General features: G+C 45.6%; 1 protein-coding gene across 2 annotated transcripts in view; it reads right to left on the bottom strand.

The window, feature by feature from the left end:
• Positions 1–13809, bottom strand: part of LOC129704332 (zinc finger protein 239-like) — a 29362-nt gene extending 15553 nt beyond the window's left edge. The window contains exons 1-2 of one of the 2 annotated variants that reach the window (XM_055647405.1): positions 13699–13809; positions 8235–10739 (exon numbers count right to left, since the gene is read on the bottom strand). In XM_055647405.1, the coding sequence (XP_055503380.1) occupies positions 9303–10316 (1014 nt within the window). In that variant the 5' untranslated portion in view covers positions 10317–10739; positions 13699–13809 and the 3' untranslated portion in view covers positions 8235–9302. Of the gene's footprint in view, positions 1–8234; positions 12561–13698 lie in introns of those variants that run through there. The other variant, XM_055647406.1, reaches the window with a different exon arrangement.
• Positions 13810–15983: the final 2174 nt, after the last annotated feature.

The following is a 15983-nucleotide window of genomic DNA, read 5'->3' as shown; positions in this document are numbered from 1 at the left end:
ACAGCAACGATCACCCGTGCACGTTCTATGTTATTCCTGTTTCACATCCTACACACTAGAGGCAATTTACAGAAGTCAATCAACATTCAAACCTTTGGAATGTGGGAGGAAAGTGGAGCACACAGAGAAAACCCACGTGGTCACAAGTAGCAGATACAAACTCCATATTGACAGCACCCAAATTCAGGATCAAACCCGGGACTCTGCCGCTATCAGCTCCACTGTTGCGGCACTGTGTCGCCATCTGGTATTTGACTCCATTCTGGGAAAAAGATCCTGACTATCCACCCTATGTATGCCAATTTTACCTATCAATATTCTGGATCTATGTCAAGTAAAGCAGTTCTGTTTGAATCACTAAGAGAATAAATAGTTCTCCTCCCCTCCTCTTTCCACAGAGTCTCGCTATTTCTCTCTTTCCCCAGGTTCCTGTAATTTCCTCATTTCCAGTTTTTATCCAATTCTTTTCTGGAAGTTATTGAATTTGGTTGTGCATTCCAGGGTAGCAAATATTAATTTATCCTCTGAGCCATCTCTGGATTTTATATCAATTGCCCTGAACACATGTCTTTTGATTATCAACTCCTCTGTCAGTAGAAACATTTAATAGACAATAGACAATAGGTGCAGGAGTAGGCCATTCGGCCCTTCGAGCCAACACCGTCATTCAATGTGATCATGGCTGATCATCCCCAATCAGTACCCCCCGTTCCTGCCTTCTCCCCATATCCCCTGACTCCGTTATTTTTAAGAGCCCTATCTAGCTCTCTCTTGAAAGCATCCAGAGAACCTGCCTCCACCTGCAGAGAATTCCACACTCACCACTCACCGTGAGAAAAAGTGTTTCCTCGTCTCCGTTCTAAATGGCTTACTCCTTATTCTTAAACTGTGGCCCCTGGTTCTCGACTCCCCCAATATTAGGCTGTGGGCTGAGGAGCTTTATTCTGCAGTTTCGTGACCCGTGTCACCAAACTACATGAAATTTTCACATATTGTGTAAAAATCACCCCTGAAACTCGATATGAAGAAGACTTGCACATTTTTATTAAATTAGAGAAAAACCGGGAAAATCTCACTAATCTCCTATGTGGGACATTATCAAATGCTTTCTGAAAGTCCACGTACACTACATCCACTGCCTCTCCCTTGTCCATATTCCTAGTTACATCCTCAAAAATTTTCAGAGTAGTCAAGCGTGATTTCCCCTTGGTAAATCCATGATGACTCGGACCGATCCTGTTATTGCTATCCAAATGTGCCGCTATTTCATCTTTTATAATTGACTCCAGCATCTTCTCCATCACGATGGCAAGCTAACTGGTCTATAATTCCCTGTTTTCTCTCTCCCACCTTTCTTAAAAAGTGGGATAACAAAAGGGAAGATGTTGCTCAAACTGGGAGCATCTTGGACAATACAGCTCGCCCCCTCCATGACACACTAGTCAACCTGAGGTGTAGCTTCAGCAACAGACTGTAGATCAATCACTGTTACTGATTTTGCTATTGCTGACCCGATCCGTATTCCATGTCGGGTTTCCACCATGCCATCTTGTGGAATGCGAGCAGCAATGCTTTAAGTTTAGTCCACGACTGCAACGACCAGGTTCAGGAATAGCTACTTCCCCACAGCCATCAGGCTATTAAACCTGGCTCGGACAAAACTCTGATCATTAATAACCCATTATCTGTTATTTGCACTTTATCAGTTTATTTATTCATGTGTGTATATATTTATATAATGGTATATGGACACACTGATCTGTTTTGTAGTAAATGCCTACTATGTTTTGTGTGCTGAAGCAAAGCAAGAATTTCATTGTCCTATCAGGGACACATGACAATAAACTCACTTGAACTTGACTTCGAGCCTACAGTACCTATGTATATGGTTCCTGTATGTATTCTTATTAAAGTAGATTATGAAGTTTTATGACTCAGTCAATAGTATTTTATACATCGTGTCAGAAGTAACACTTCGGATCGGCTTTGGCTGCTGTTTTATACGACTTTATACAGTCTCACGTATGGCTGAAGCTTTCCGAAAACCGGATTCACTCGTCTTCGATAGCAGCATCGGAGAGCGATGGCGTATCTTTGAGCGACAGTATAATGTCTTCATTGGTGCGTTTTACTACGATAAGCCGGCTGCGGCCCATGCTAACATGCTCCTCAACCTCGCAGGAGATGAAGCTTACGAATGTGCACAACAGTGTATGCAGATGTTAATGGTGCAGCCGCGGCCGTTACCCCTGCTGAAACAGCCGACGACCCGGAATGTCTCAAATGAAAGTTTCAACAGTTGTGTGATCCTCAGGCTAATCCTCACATCGAGCGTGTGAAGTTCATCTCACAAAACCAGAATGTGGATGAACTCAGAATCATGGTGAGCTTTGGGGTGAGTTTATTAGAGACAGATTAGTGTGCGGTCTTATTAACGACAAACTAAGAAGAAAGCTTGTCCATGACCCTGCCATAACTTTGGATAAGATGTCGATGTCTGTGAAAATTACGAGCTGTCTGTTCGACATGCCAGAACGCTAACAAGCACAGCATTCCACCATGGGAATTGATAGTGTGAGGCTTTGTTTCCTTGACGACAGAAGTCATTTTGTGGGATGGAGCAGCCATACTTTCAGTTTATTCTGCGACTTCGAGCCTACAGTTCCTATGCATATGATTTCTGTATGTATGTTTATTAAAGTACTTATTATGAAGTTTTAGGGCACAGTATCAATCGTACTTTATACATTCCACCAAGATGCCTACAGACAGGAAATGTCACAGCTGGTGTCCTGGTGCCATCGCAACAACCTAGAGCTCAATGCTCTTAAGACAGTGGAATTGATTGTAGACTTTAGGAGAGCTCCCCCTCCCCTTACCCCATTCACCATCAACACCACCACAGTCACATCTGTGGAGTCATTTTAAGTTCCTGGGAACCATCATCTCCAAGGACCTTAAGTGGGGGGCTACCATTGACTCACCAGTCAAAAAGGCACAACAGAGGATGTACTTCCTACGGCAGAAGAAGCACAATCTGCCACAGGTAATGATGGTCCAATTCTACACGGCCATCGTAGAGTCTGTCCTCACCTTCTCCATCATGGTCTGGTTTGGCTCAGCCACCAAGCATGACACCTGGAGGCTGCAGCGAATCGTCCGATCAGCTGAGAAGGTTATTGGCTGCAACCTTCCCACCATTGATGAACTGTACAATGCAAAGGCCAGGAAGCGAGCGGGCAAGATCATCTCTGACCCCCTCTCACCCGGGCCACAAACTCTTTGAATCACTTCCCTCTGGAAGGCGACTCCAGACTGTCAAAGCTGCCACAGCCAGACATAAAAACAGTTTTTATACACGAGTAGTTGCTCTACTCAACAGCCAAAAATCCGTAGTCTCCCTTCATCTGGTATTTTGTTGGTTCACATGCTTGATCAATGGTGTTTTATCATTAATGTTTTATTATTATTAATGTTTAGTGTTTTCTGAGTCATTCGTAACTGTCACTGTATGTTGTGTTGTTACTTGTGGGCGGAGCACCAAGGCAAATTCCTTGTATGTGAATACTTGGCCAATAAACTTACTTACTTAGAACACTGTCAAATGGGGTAGACCAACTCTCCTCGCCGACGCCCCTCCCCAATCTTTGCACATCCCTAATCCTTTCCACTCGTCACTTTAATTTCATGTTTAATGTATCTTGTGTTTTAATGACTGTTGGCACATTCACACTCAGTTGGCAAGAAAATACACAGGTGACCGACCGGTCGGGTGGAGACCCTTCTTCAGTTAATCCATGCATGTTATGTCTATCTGTGTTTGACTGGAAAATCAAAGGATTTCGCTGTACCTCAGTTTACGTGGCGACCATGAACCTAAACCCACCACATCTCCACACGGCGCTGTCCATCCGACTAAATCCAACATTAATGGCGGCGCGGTCGACTCGCGGGGATCGTCTTCCCGCCCAGATAGTGCGCGTGCGCGCAAGCTGGGAGCGCGCGGTTCCGACCGTTAAAACCGTTAGACTCGAGCGCGGAAGTGGAGGCGCGACAGGTCAGGAAAGAAGCTCGCGAATTAATTTTTTTGTTGCCCTCCACGCCTGAACCCGGTAAATTCCTCTTACAGCGTTTAAATCGTTGTTTTCCAGCCTTTGATTTGAATCCCCACTCTCTACGACGTGCCGTCGACTCCAAAAATCCTACAGGATCTTTTTATAGGATTTAAGAAGGAACTGCAGATGCTGGAAAATCGAAGGTACACAAAAAAGCTGGAGAAACTCAGCGGGTTCAGCAGCATCTATGGAGCGAAGGAAATAGGCAACATTTCGGGCCGAAACCATTCAAGGTTGCCTATTTCCTCCACTCCATAGATGCTGCTGCACCCGCTGAGTTTCTCCAGCCTTTTTGTGTACCTTCTTATTATAGGGAGGTTTCACGGCAGTCGGGTCACGACCCATAACCCGTACTGTTGTTACGCTACTCCAAATGGATTACACGCGATGTACTGCAGGTAGGCATTTACCATTGTTTCCAGTGCAGCGGGCCCGTTAAAACCCGCTGAAATTGTCAATTTTTGCGCTGTAAATAATTATGGAAATCGGGATAAGCGTGAGAGACATTTAGCCTACTTCAGAATTGCAAAAGTGAGGAGAAATGACGGTAGATCGAAACGAGAGCTAAAGGGAACAACAACAGACAGAGTGCTTGGCGAACATTGCTTTCATCAAGTAAGGCATTATTTCATTAATCAACATTACTTTCATCAAGTAAGGCATTATTTGTGTTTTTTTCTTGATTCCTTTGGCATCTAAAAAGTTTCAGAAGTGATAAATCTGGCTGTAATTTTTATTAATCGCCCATGGTTCTCGTGGGTTTTTACATACAAAATGAAAACGCATCTGAAGAAAAATTTACAGCCAGATTGATCACTTCTGAGAATTTTTAGATACCAAAGGAATCAAGAAAAAACACAAATAATGCCTTACTTGATGAAATTCAGTGAGCAGACGCGATAATTCCCAATATTTTCAATGTTTACCCAGCACTTTAGCTGCTGTAGTCCCTTCAGTTCTCGCTTCTCTATACCTTCATTTCGCTTCACTTTTGGAATTCTAAAGTTGGGTACATGTCTCTCACAGTTACCCCGACTCCCACAATTTTTTTCAGCGCAAAAATTCAACATTTTGGCTGTTTTTAACAGGTAGGAAAGTACGCGTTTCTAGCATTAATAACATATACCGGAAGTGACGGATGTCTTCCAATTGGATTTAGTGGCTCCGTGCGTCGAGCCCTATGACCCAGTGACCTTCCGTGCAACCCTATAGGGTGATTTCACGAAAGGTCAGTGGAGCGTAGATCCGCACCCACGTGACCGAAAATCTGAGGCACAGCTACCTAAATTTACAGTCCAAAAAAAAGATAGAAACTAAGGTAAATTCAATAAATTCAAAACGCATTGATAGTTTACGATTATTTAAAAGGTAAATGTAGCTTCAGAAGCGTTTTCATTTTGCATGTTAAAACCCACCTGAGAACCATGGGTGATTTTGCAATTTTACTGAGGGATTTTTCACTTTTAAAACTTTTCATATAACAAATGAATAAAGATTAAAAAAAAGTCAATAATGCCTTACTTTTGATGAAATGCAGCGAGCAAACGCGATAATCCCCGATATTTTGGATCTTTAAATCTCCATGGCAAATGTCCGCTGGTCATTTCCGCTGGATTTGCACCTTCAGCTCCCTCTTGAATTTACCTTAGTTTCTATCTTTTTTTTGGACTGTAAATTTAGGTAGCTGTGCCTCACGGTCACCCCGACTGGCACAGTAAATTGCAGCTCAAAAACTGCCGTTTTCGATGGTTTTAACGGGTGTGAAAGTGCGTGTTTTCCCATTCACTAACATGTACCGGATGTATAGCATGTACTCCACTTCAAATTTTCAGTCAAGTGGGTGCGGATCTACACTCCAGTGACCTTTCGTGAAATCACCCTATAGGATCTTTGGTTGACTCCGATGGTCTTCCCTCACTTTGAATAACCTGGTCTTCCCTCACTTTGAATAACCTGGTTCTCACTTCTCTGGTCTCTGACCCAGTTCAGTACAAAAAAGGCTCCCTTTTAAAGTTCCTGTTGTGGCAGCTCACCACCCTTTTATAGGTTACATTGTTCAAGGTTCAAAAGGGCCAGGAGCAAGATTTTAAAATTGCATTGGCTTTTCTCTGAGATTTGAGAGTTGGTAAATATCCTAGACAGACCCCCAAATCAGATCTCATCCCTACCCTTCAGTTTGTGGTAAATTTAGCAGACATTTCAGGGCATACTCTGGAATTTAGAAGGATGAGAGGGAATCTTATTGAAACATATACGATTATTAAGGGACTGGACACGCTAGAGGCAGGAAACATGTTCCCGATGTTGGGGGAGTCCAGAATCAGGGGCCACAATTTAAGAATAAGGGGTAGGCCATTTAGAACAGAGATGAGGAAAAGCGTTTTCACCCAGAGAATTTTAAATCTGTGGAATTCTCATCAATTCTTTTGATGCTTTCAAGAGAGAGATAGACCGCTTAAAGATAGTGGAGTCAGAAGATATGGTGGGAAGGCAGGAATGTGGTGCTGATTGTGGATGATCAGTCATGATTATATTGAATGGAGGTGCTGGTTCGAAGGGCCGAATGGCCTACTTACTCCTGCACCTATTGTCTATTGTCAAAAAAAAACATTTGATCTAGAAGATGGAAACAATGTGAAGTAGTCAAAGTGAACAGAATAGTAATGCGTAACTTTTTGTGCAGAACTCCTTTACAATTTAACATAACTGGATACTGATATTTTTTGTCACAAGTACCTGAGCTCTCACCTTTTCATACAAAATCTTCTCCGTTGCCTCCTTGCCTATCCCCTTATTTTTACATTTATTTGTTTTTCAGGATCTGCATTCTACACCACTCCAACTTCAATCCTACCGTTTTTCAAGATCTGTTTTCAAGATTATTGCCCATCTCTACCCGCTGCTGACAAAATGGCTTTAGAGATAGAGTTGCTTATTTCTTCAAAATCTCCTAAACACTACACCAATGTGGTGCAATAGTGGTGAAACATGTTTGTATCTTCCCTAAAAACCCTCTGACATTGTATTCAGAACCACTGAGACCTGCACCCAATCTACTTTACCCTGCATTAACTAGTGACAGACCCATGCCTGCCAGCACAGACCTCGGTATTAGATGCATGGATTGCTTGTCGGCGTGTTCTCAGTGGGCTGAAGGGCTGTATCTCAAACTAATCTAGATAGAAACAGATTGTGCCCTCCAGTACTGTATCCCCAGTGTTGTAATGCAAACGTTCGACCAGTATTGCAACTCATTGTTGGGAGTCATATAGTACAAGAACAGACTATTGGTCAACCGTGTTCAAGGCCACCATTTAGCAGCTATCTCTACTAATCCCTGTTCGTAGCCTCAAGTGCGTTAACAATCCAAGTGCTTATCTAGATATTTCTTATATACAACTTAGCAGGTCAGGCACATCTCTGGAGGACATGAATAGGAAACGTTATGGATCAGCACGAAACGTCTCCTAACTATGTCCTCCAGAGATGTTGCCTGACCCGCTGAGTTACTCCAGCACTTTGTATCTTGGTTTGTAAATTTCTTTGGATAACCATCCTTGCCAGTAATATCTAGGTACTTATTTTAGGCTGTCAGTGTATCTGCCTCCAGCATCTTCTGCATTCCAGTATCAACCACCCCAGGGTGAAAAGGTTCTTCCCAACATCCTGTCCAAAATCTCCTGCCCCTTCCCCAAATCTTTGATTTCTGGTTTCAGACATCTTTTCTATGGGGAAAAGTTTTTTACTATCTACACCAACTTTGCTGTGCCTCATCTTTGATAAAGGTGCAGATCTGTATCTACCAGAACCATGCTGGAGAAAACACAAGCGCTGGAGTAGTTCAGTAAGTCATGCAGTGTCTCAAGAAAACATGGATGGGTGATGTTTTGGTTTGGGGCCTTTCTTCAAAACTGGATTTGAATTTAAAGAAGATTGGTCCAGGCCTGACCTGCTTTCTGGGTCTTTGCTCTGGGCCTGGTTTTGGTTGGCCCTGGTCTTCGGCTGGGCGATAGCAAGAGACTGTAGACTTTAGCACTTGCCCCCCCCCCCCCCCCCCCCCCCCCCCCCCACCCCCCCCCCCCCCCCCCCCCACCTGCGGAAGTCAGGGGCTGCGCCTTTAATGGGGTTGCCTCCAAGGATTACCAGCTCCTGACCCTGTAGCCACTTGGTTTCATGAGAAAATGTGCATCCTGGAATAATACCAAATGCGACAGTCAGTTCTCCTTTGTGCTTTGGGCCAGGGTTCCAGTATATTGAACGGTAAAATGGACAGATTTGGAGACCTGCGTAGGTGGGACCATCCTTCAAGCAGAATGTTGTGCAACAAGGATGTCGTTAAACGGAAGCTGAATGAACGTTAAGGTGAGAGAAATGCAACAATTTTCCAGCAGTGGGATAAGAGGCCGTTGTGGAGCATAGAAAGTGACTGGGCCAGCTGGGCTGAATGACCTGACTTTGTGTTCTACATGTTAGGGACAGCCAGAGCTTGATGTACAGCAATTCCTAAATGATGAACATTTTATTTAGAAACTTTTGCTATAATATCATTGACTCTTTGGATATGAGTCTTTGCTTTATGTACCAATTTTTCTTCACAATGAACAGTGCGACTCTCTCTCTCTCTCCTCTGTAAGACTACACTACACCAAAATATCCAGATGAATTTAACTTGGCCTTTCCAATTTACTAACTTTCCCTTAAAAAAGTAATTTCCCTGGAACAAACGCTTTGCATAAATTCAGGAATTACTGTACAGCATGTTTACAACATAACTAATTTATTTATCGTACATCTATAATACAGACGCTGCCCAACTCACATAAGGGTTATGTCCTGCAGACTTTTGCATAAGTCAGATTGTATGTAACTCGGAAATAGAAGTGATACTGCGCATGTGCAAATCCAACTAGGTAACCAGGTGGGAGCTCTGCCGCGGGGACCACATGGGCATCAGTGGGCACAAAGAATTGGTTACGTAAGTGTTTGTTTACACAAGTCGCCTTTTATGCAAGCCGGCGTGTACCTGTATTACACTACCCAACTACAGGGGTTCTTAGCATCAACAGAAATAAACCTGAAGTCTGCCCAATAACCAGGGAATTAATCTGGGCATGATTAACAACAATTGGGAAACATAATTGGAGTCTCAGCAGCCACATTGATATAATATTTTATACCCTAGTATTTTTAAATCTGCTCCCCAGTGTGAATTTGTTGGTGTGTCAGCAGGTGGGAAGACAGAGCGAATCCTTTCCCACACTGGGAGCAGATGAATGGCTTCTCTCCGGTGTGGACTCGATGGTGCCTGGCAAGGGCCGATGACTGAGTGAACCCCTTCCCACACTCGGTGCAGATGTACGGCCTCTCTCCGGTGTGAATCCGCTGGTGTCTCACCAAGTAAGAGGAATCTGGAAATCTTTTTCCGCACATGGAGCAGGCGAAGGGCCTCTCTCCAGTGTGAACTCGCTGGTGTATCATCAGGTTAGAGGATTGCGTGAATCCCTTCCCGCATTTGGGACAGATGTATGGCTGCTCCCCCGTGTGAACCCGCTGGTGGCTCCGTAGGTAGGACGAACAAGTGAATCCCTTCCCACACTCAGTGCAGGTGTAGGGCCTCTCCCCAGTGTGGATTCGCTGATGTTTCAGCAGGTGAAACGAGCGAGTGAATTCCATCCCACACACAGAGCAGATGAATTGCCTCTCTCCAGTGTGAACGCGCTGGTGAGTCATTAGGCTGGACGACTGTGTGAATCCTCGCCCGCACTCAGTGCAGATGAACGGCCTCTCCCCGGTGTGAACTCGGTGGTGCGTTATCAAACTGGATAATAAGGTGAATCCCTTCCCGCACATGGAGCAGATGAACGGTCTCTCCCCAGTGTGAATTCGCTGGTGTGTCACCAAATTAGATGACTGGGTGAATGCCTTCCCGCACTCGGAGCAAATGAACGGCCTCTCCCCGGTGTGAACCTGCTGGTGTCTCAACAGATGGGACGATCGACTGAATCCCTTCCCGCACTCGGAGCAGATAAACGGCCTCTCCCTGATGTGAGCTTGATGTTGTGTCATCAGCGGAGAAGGGTGAGTGAATCCGCTCTCCGAGTAGGTGAATGACCTCTCCCCATTGTAATTCTGCTGATGTGTTACCTGGGTACTGGAATGCTTGACCTGTATCCCGCAGTTAGAATACTGAAATGGCTCCATTTGCAGGAAGCAATAGGGGTTTGAGCACAAGAATAAATAAGTGTACCACTTCTCCAATACTAAGCAAGTTTCTCCTCAATGTGGAGAACAACCTGTAATAATAATTCACAATGATTGGGAAAATATTTGCCCATCCTTTAACTGCCAAACTCTGTGGTCTTTCTGATCAACTCATCGACATACTTGGAGCAAGTGTTCAGTTTCTCGCACTGTGAATGCTGAGAGTTTCCAGTGGTGTAACGGTTTAAAACTCGTTCCACAAGCATTTCTGTGCCATGCCTCCGCTTGATGCGAATCTCACTGCCCTGCTAAACAGGCAAATGTTTTCTCTCCCATGAAATGCAGGTCCTGATGAACTGAGTGACTTTGTGTGAACTTGATGTGACGCTTGATTTGAAGTTCTCGTCAGGAAATCTTTTTTCCCTGTAAAAGTAGTTCATGCAAGTTATACCAAGAACGTAACAGAAATTCAGAACTGATCAGTCTAGTAATTTTCACTCGCCTTTACTTCCTTCAGCTTCCCTTTAAATACATCGTCTGAGAAACAGAAAACAGTTGCAGGAGTAGGCCATCGGCCCTTGGAGCCAGCCATTCAATATGATCTGGTTGATCATCCAGAATCAAAGGTCTTTTATTGTCACGTGTACCAATTAAGATACAGTGATATATAAATTACCATACAGCCATAATAAAAAAAAGTAACAAGACACACAACCACATAAAAGTCAACATAAACATCCAGCATTCCTGCCCCCGTTCCTGCTTCTCCCCGTATTCCCTTGATTCTGTTAGCCTCAAGAGCTATATCCATCTCTCTCTGGAATACATCCAATGAATAACCCCCCACTGCCTTGTGTGGCAAAGAATTCCACAGATTCACAACTCTCTGGGTGAAAACGTTTTTCCTCATCTCAGTCCTAAATGGCCTACCCTTATTCTTAAACTGTGACCCCTGGTTCTGGACTCCCCCAACATCGGGAACATTTTTCCTGCATCTAGCCTGTCCAAACCCTTAATTATGTTACATGTTTCTATAAGATCCCGTCTCATCCTTCTATATTCCAGTGAATATAAGCCCAGTTGATTCATTCTTTCATTATATGTCAGTCCAGCCATCCCAGGTATTAAACTGGTGAACCTATGCTGCACTCCCTCAATAGCAAGGAGCCTAATTCAGCTTTCATGTCTTACGGAGACATAGAATATCCTGAGTGGATTTAACAGGGTAGATGGTGTCAACTGGTTCTTCTGGATGAGGCATGATCTCAGATTAAAGCATTTTAGACCGGAAAATGAGCAGTTTCTACAAGCAGAGGTGTGAGATATTGAAATTCATTGCACCATTCACAAGAAAACTTGAACATGGGTGATCGATGGTTAGCATGGACTCCTTGGGAATAAGGGCCTGTTTCCATGTTGTATCTCTAAATACTCAAGGGTTTGATTTATAGTTTTCAGGATCAAACTAGAAAATGGATTATCTGTGATTTTGTTGCATGGAGGAGCAACCCAAAGGAGTATCTCTCCTGCCTGTTAATGTTCAGGAGCAGCTTCTTCCCAACAACCTTTAAGCTATTAAACACTATGAACTTCATCAAAACTCCAAACTGCAAACTGTTGTGGCTCTGCAAGCAACAATTTGATTGTTGCCTTTTGGGATAAATGACAATTGAAAACTCTTGACTTGACTTGACTTTTGTTATTCCACAGTGGAATGAAATGAATGCAGTGGTGGCCAGGGCAGATAGAACTTGAACATGTAAGGGTTACAGTGATCAATATACGGCACATATAAAGGTAATTGATAATTACATGATTTTAAATTGTATTGGAAATTAGAGATGCAGCATAGAAATAGGTCCTTTGTCCCACTGAGTTTGTGCCGCCTATTGATCACCCGATTGTACTCGTTCAATGTTACCCCACTTTCTCATCCACTCACTGCACACGAGGGATCAATTAACCTAGAACCCTGCATGTCTTTTGAATGTGGGATGAAACTAGGAGTACCCTGAGGAAACCCACAAGGTCGCAGGGAGAAAGTGCAAACACCCCACAGAAGTCACCCAAGGTCAGGATCGAACCCAGGTTTCTGCCACTGTAAGGCAGCAGATCTACCAGCTGCGCCACACCTTCTGGGATTAGAATAACTACAATAGGAATGAGATCTCAAATCATAGTTTAGCTCTCTAGTCTGTTCTCACATGGCTTATGTAACCCAACTTCACAAACTTCCTGTCGCAATTTGCTCAACAGATTTTGAAGATTGAAGATCTGCAATCACACATTACATTCGTTCCACCTTTAAATCTCTACTCCTATAGCAACATTTCTTACTTTAACCATAATTTTCTTAAATTCTCTTATCATGTATCTGTACACTGCGAATGGATCATTGTTATCATGTATTGTCTTTCCGCTAACTGATTAGAACGCAATAAAAGCTTTTCACTGTACCTCAGTACAGCTGACAATAAAGTAAACTAAACTGACCACAGAGAGTGGTGAATCTCTGGAACTCTCTGCCACAGAGGGTAGTTGAGGCCAGTTCATTGGCTATATTTAAGAGGGAGTTAGATGTGGCCCTTGTGGCCAAGGGGATCAGAGGGTATGGAGAAAAGGCAGGTACGGAATACTGAGTTGGATGATCAGCCATGATCATATTAAATGGCGGTGCAGGCTCGAAGGGCCGAATGGCCTACTCCTGCACCTAATTTCTATGTTTCTATGACCCGCTGAGTTAATCCATCATCTGCCTATCCTATTTGCAGCACTTCAACCTGACATCGTGTTCGTCAAAGATACGGGGCCGAACAGTCTGCTGCTGCGCTGTATGTAGTTGAACAAAGATGTCAGTGGATTCAATGGCCGCCTCATTACCCATAAACCTAGCGCGCCGGAATATGCCCCATCTTACCACGGTGGCTGTGGCGCGCATGCGTCGTACCCCGGGTCGGGCCTCCCGAAGCCCAGGATGGGGAGCGCTTCCACGGAACGCTGGGGGGGGGGGGGGAGAGAGTAGGCTCGTGGATCGCCCCAGACAAAGGTGCTGGAGTAACTCAGCGGGTGCGGCAGCATTCATGCAGTTCCTCCACTTCCTTTCTTCCCGCCCCCCCCACCCTACATCAGTCTGAAGCAAAGATTCCGCTATAGGATCTTTGGTCTGAAGAAGGGTTTCGGTCCTTGATGCTGCCGCATCCGCTGAGTTTCTCCAGCACTTCTGTCTGCCTTCGATTTTGCCGCATCTGCAGTTCCTTCTCAAACACCTGGATCGTCCTAACGGTTTCCGGAATTCCTACCCGTTCTCCCCTCCCTACCCAAATCCATCTAGGGGTGTGTTGCTTTCCCAGAGTTCAGTGTAAATAACCTCCAGCGCTCCTACCTACTGCCAGGCTTCTCGAAGCTTTTGTGCCGATTATTCCTACAGCAAGTGCGCATGTTTGGGGCGTCATTTCCTGTGCCGGGTGCAGGAAGTAATCCGTTCGGTCCCTCCCGGCAGCTGAAAGCAAAGATCTTATAGCGGAGCAAGATAGGCTACTCCTGCTAAATGCAATGGACTGACGTGTAGTACGCTATGGAGAGGATCATGGGCATTTTCCACGCCCATTTTAGCAACCTGAGCCTACCTAACCCGACCCGACTCGCACTGTAATCAATGTTGCGGGGCAACAGTTTGTGTGGGTCAGATTCATAAATCTGTCAGTTCAAACTTCTTGTCAAGAATAAAATTTGATTCTGGTAATTGTTGTTTTTAATGTTTTTTAAATCATTTCTTTTTAAATGGCTCACAAGCCGTGTTTGAGTTGATTTTGTAGCAACCGGAACCGACCCGACTTGCAGGGTGATTGACAGGGGGGACTTTTTGTGCGTGATTATAGGGTTAGATTCATAATTCTGTTAGTTCATAATTCTGTTGATTCTTGTTAAGGAATAAAATGTTTATAAACACACATACATGAAAATTATATAAATGTATATAACACACACAATTATATTTATTCTAAACCAATAATGAACTTTATTTCAGACTAGACAAGGGACATTAAATAAGAAACATTGTAAATAAGAAACATTGTCTTGGGGCACTCTCTCTCTCCCCGCTGCCCCGGGCCCCGCACTCTGTCTCCCCGCTGCCCCGGGCCCCGCACTCCCTCTCCTCACTGCCCCGGGCCCCGCACTCTCTCTCCCCGCTGCCCCGGGCCCCGCACTCTCTCTCCCCCGCTGCCCCAGACCCCGCACTCTCTCTCCCCGCTGCCCCGGACCCCGCACTCTCCCTCTCCTCACTGCCCCAGGCCCCGCACTCTCTCTCTCCCCGCTGCCCCGGGCCCCGCACTCTCTCTCTCCCCGCTGCCCCAGACCCCGCACTCCCCCTCCCCGCTGCCCCGGGCCCCGCACTCCCTCTCCCCGCTGCCCCGGGCCCCGCACTCTCTCTCCCCGCTGCCCCGGGCCCCCACACTCTCTCTCCCCGCTGCCCCGGACCCCGCACTCCCTCTCCCCGCTGCTTCGCTCTAAGATCTTTGGCTGAAAGTATAGGATCTTTGGTTGGAATAGGGCAGAGGCTGAATTTACCAAAAAAAAACATTTTCCTTGTGGGAGGTGATCGCCGACGCGCCACAATGGAATCCCAATTACATTTTTTTTTAAAACTCGCTATCCCCGATAAAAGCAGACACGGACAGAGAGCGCCGCCACCCACCGCACACCATAAAAACATTGTGGTTATCATTGTGCGGGGTGGGGGTGGAATCGGGGAGATATTTCATAACAAAGGTACACAAAATTGCTGGAGAAACTCAGCGGGTGCAGCAGCATCTATAGAGCGAAGGAAATAGGCGACGTTTCGGGCCGAAACCTTCTTCATAACACCTCGTTCATTTACTGAGCAGCGGGAGGGAGAGGGAGACTGAAAGCCAAATGCAACTGCAACGGTAAACATCAGCCGCGTGGAATTGAATTCAGTTATTTCAAAATGGCGTGCGCACAATTGAAAGCAATGAAAGTCACCCTGGAGAGCGGCGCTGAGCCTGCAGCGAGGTCTGGGGGCGGATGTTCCAGAGGGAGATGGGGACAGAGACAGGGACAGATAGAGGGGCAGGCAGACAATAGGTGTAGGAGTAGGCCATTCGACCCTTCGAGCCAGCACCACCATCCAATGTGATAATGGCTGATAATCCCCAATCAGTATTTAGAGTTTAAGCCGACGCGCCACAATGGAATCCCAATCCCTCCTCCACCATAAATGAGGCTCGCACCAGGGTCTCTTCCATACCCCGCAACACTGCTCTCTCTCCCCATCCCCGCACTCGCAACAAGGGCCGAGTCCCCCTAGTCCTCACCTTTCACCCCACCAGCCGTCACATACAAAAAGTAATCCTCCGTCAGTTTCGCCACCTCCAACGTGACCCCACCACTCGCCACATCTTCCCATCTCCCCCCATATCTGCCTTCCGCAAAGACCGCTCCCTCCATAACTCCCTTGTCAATTCTTCCTTCCCTCTCGGTCCACCCCCTCCCCGGGCACTTTCCCTTGCAACCGCAAGAGATGCAACACTTGTCCCTTTACCTCCCCCCTCGACTCCGTTCAAGGACCCAAGCAATCGTTCCAGGTGCGACAGAGGTTTACCTGCATCTCTTCCAACCTCATCTATTGCGTCCGCTGCTCTAGAT

Source organism: Leucoraja erinacea, chromosome 15 (genome assembly GCF_028641065.1).
Source record: "Leucoraja erinacea ecotype New England chromosome 15, Leri_hhj_1, whole genome shotgun sequence".
In the NCBI taxonomy this organism is placed as follows: Eukaryota; Metazoa; Chordata; class Chondrichthyes; order Rajiformes; family Rajidae; genus Leucoraja; species Leucoraja erinaceus.
The sequence above is the reverse complement of the archived record's forward strand: the minus strand, read 5'-3'. Positions and strand labels throughout refer to the sequence as shown.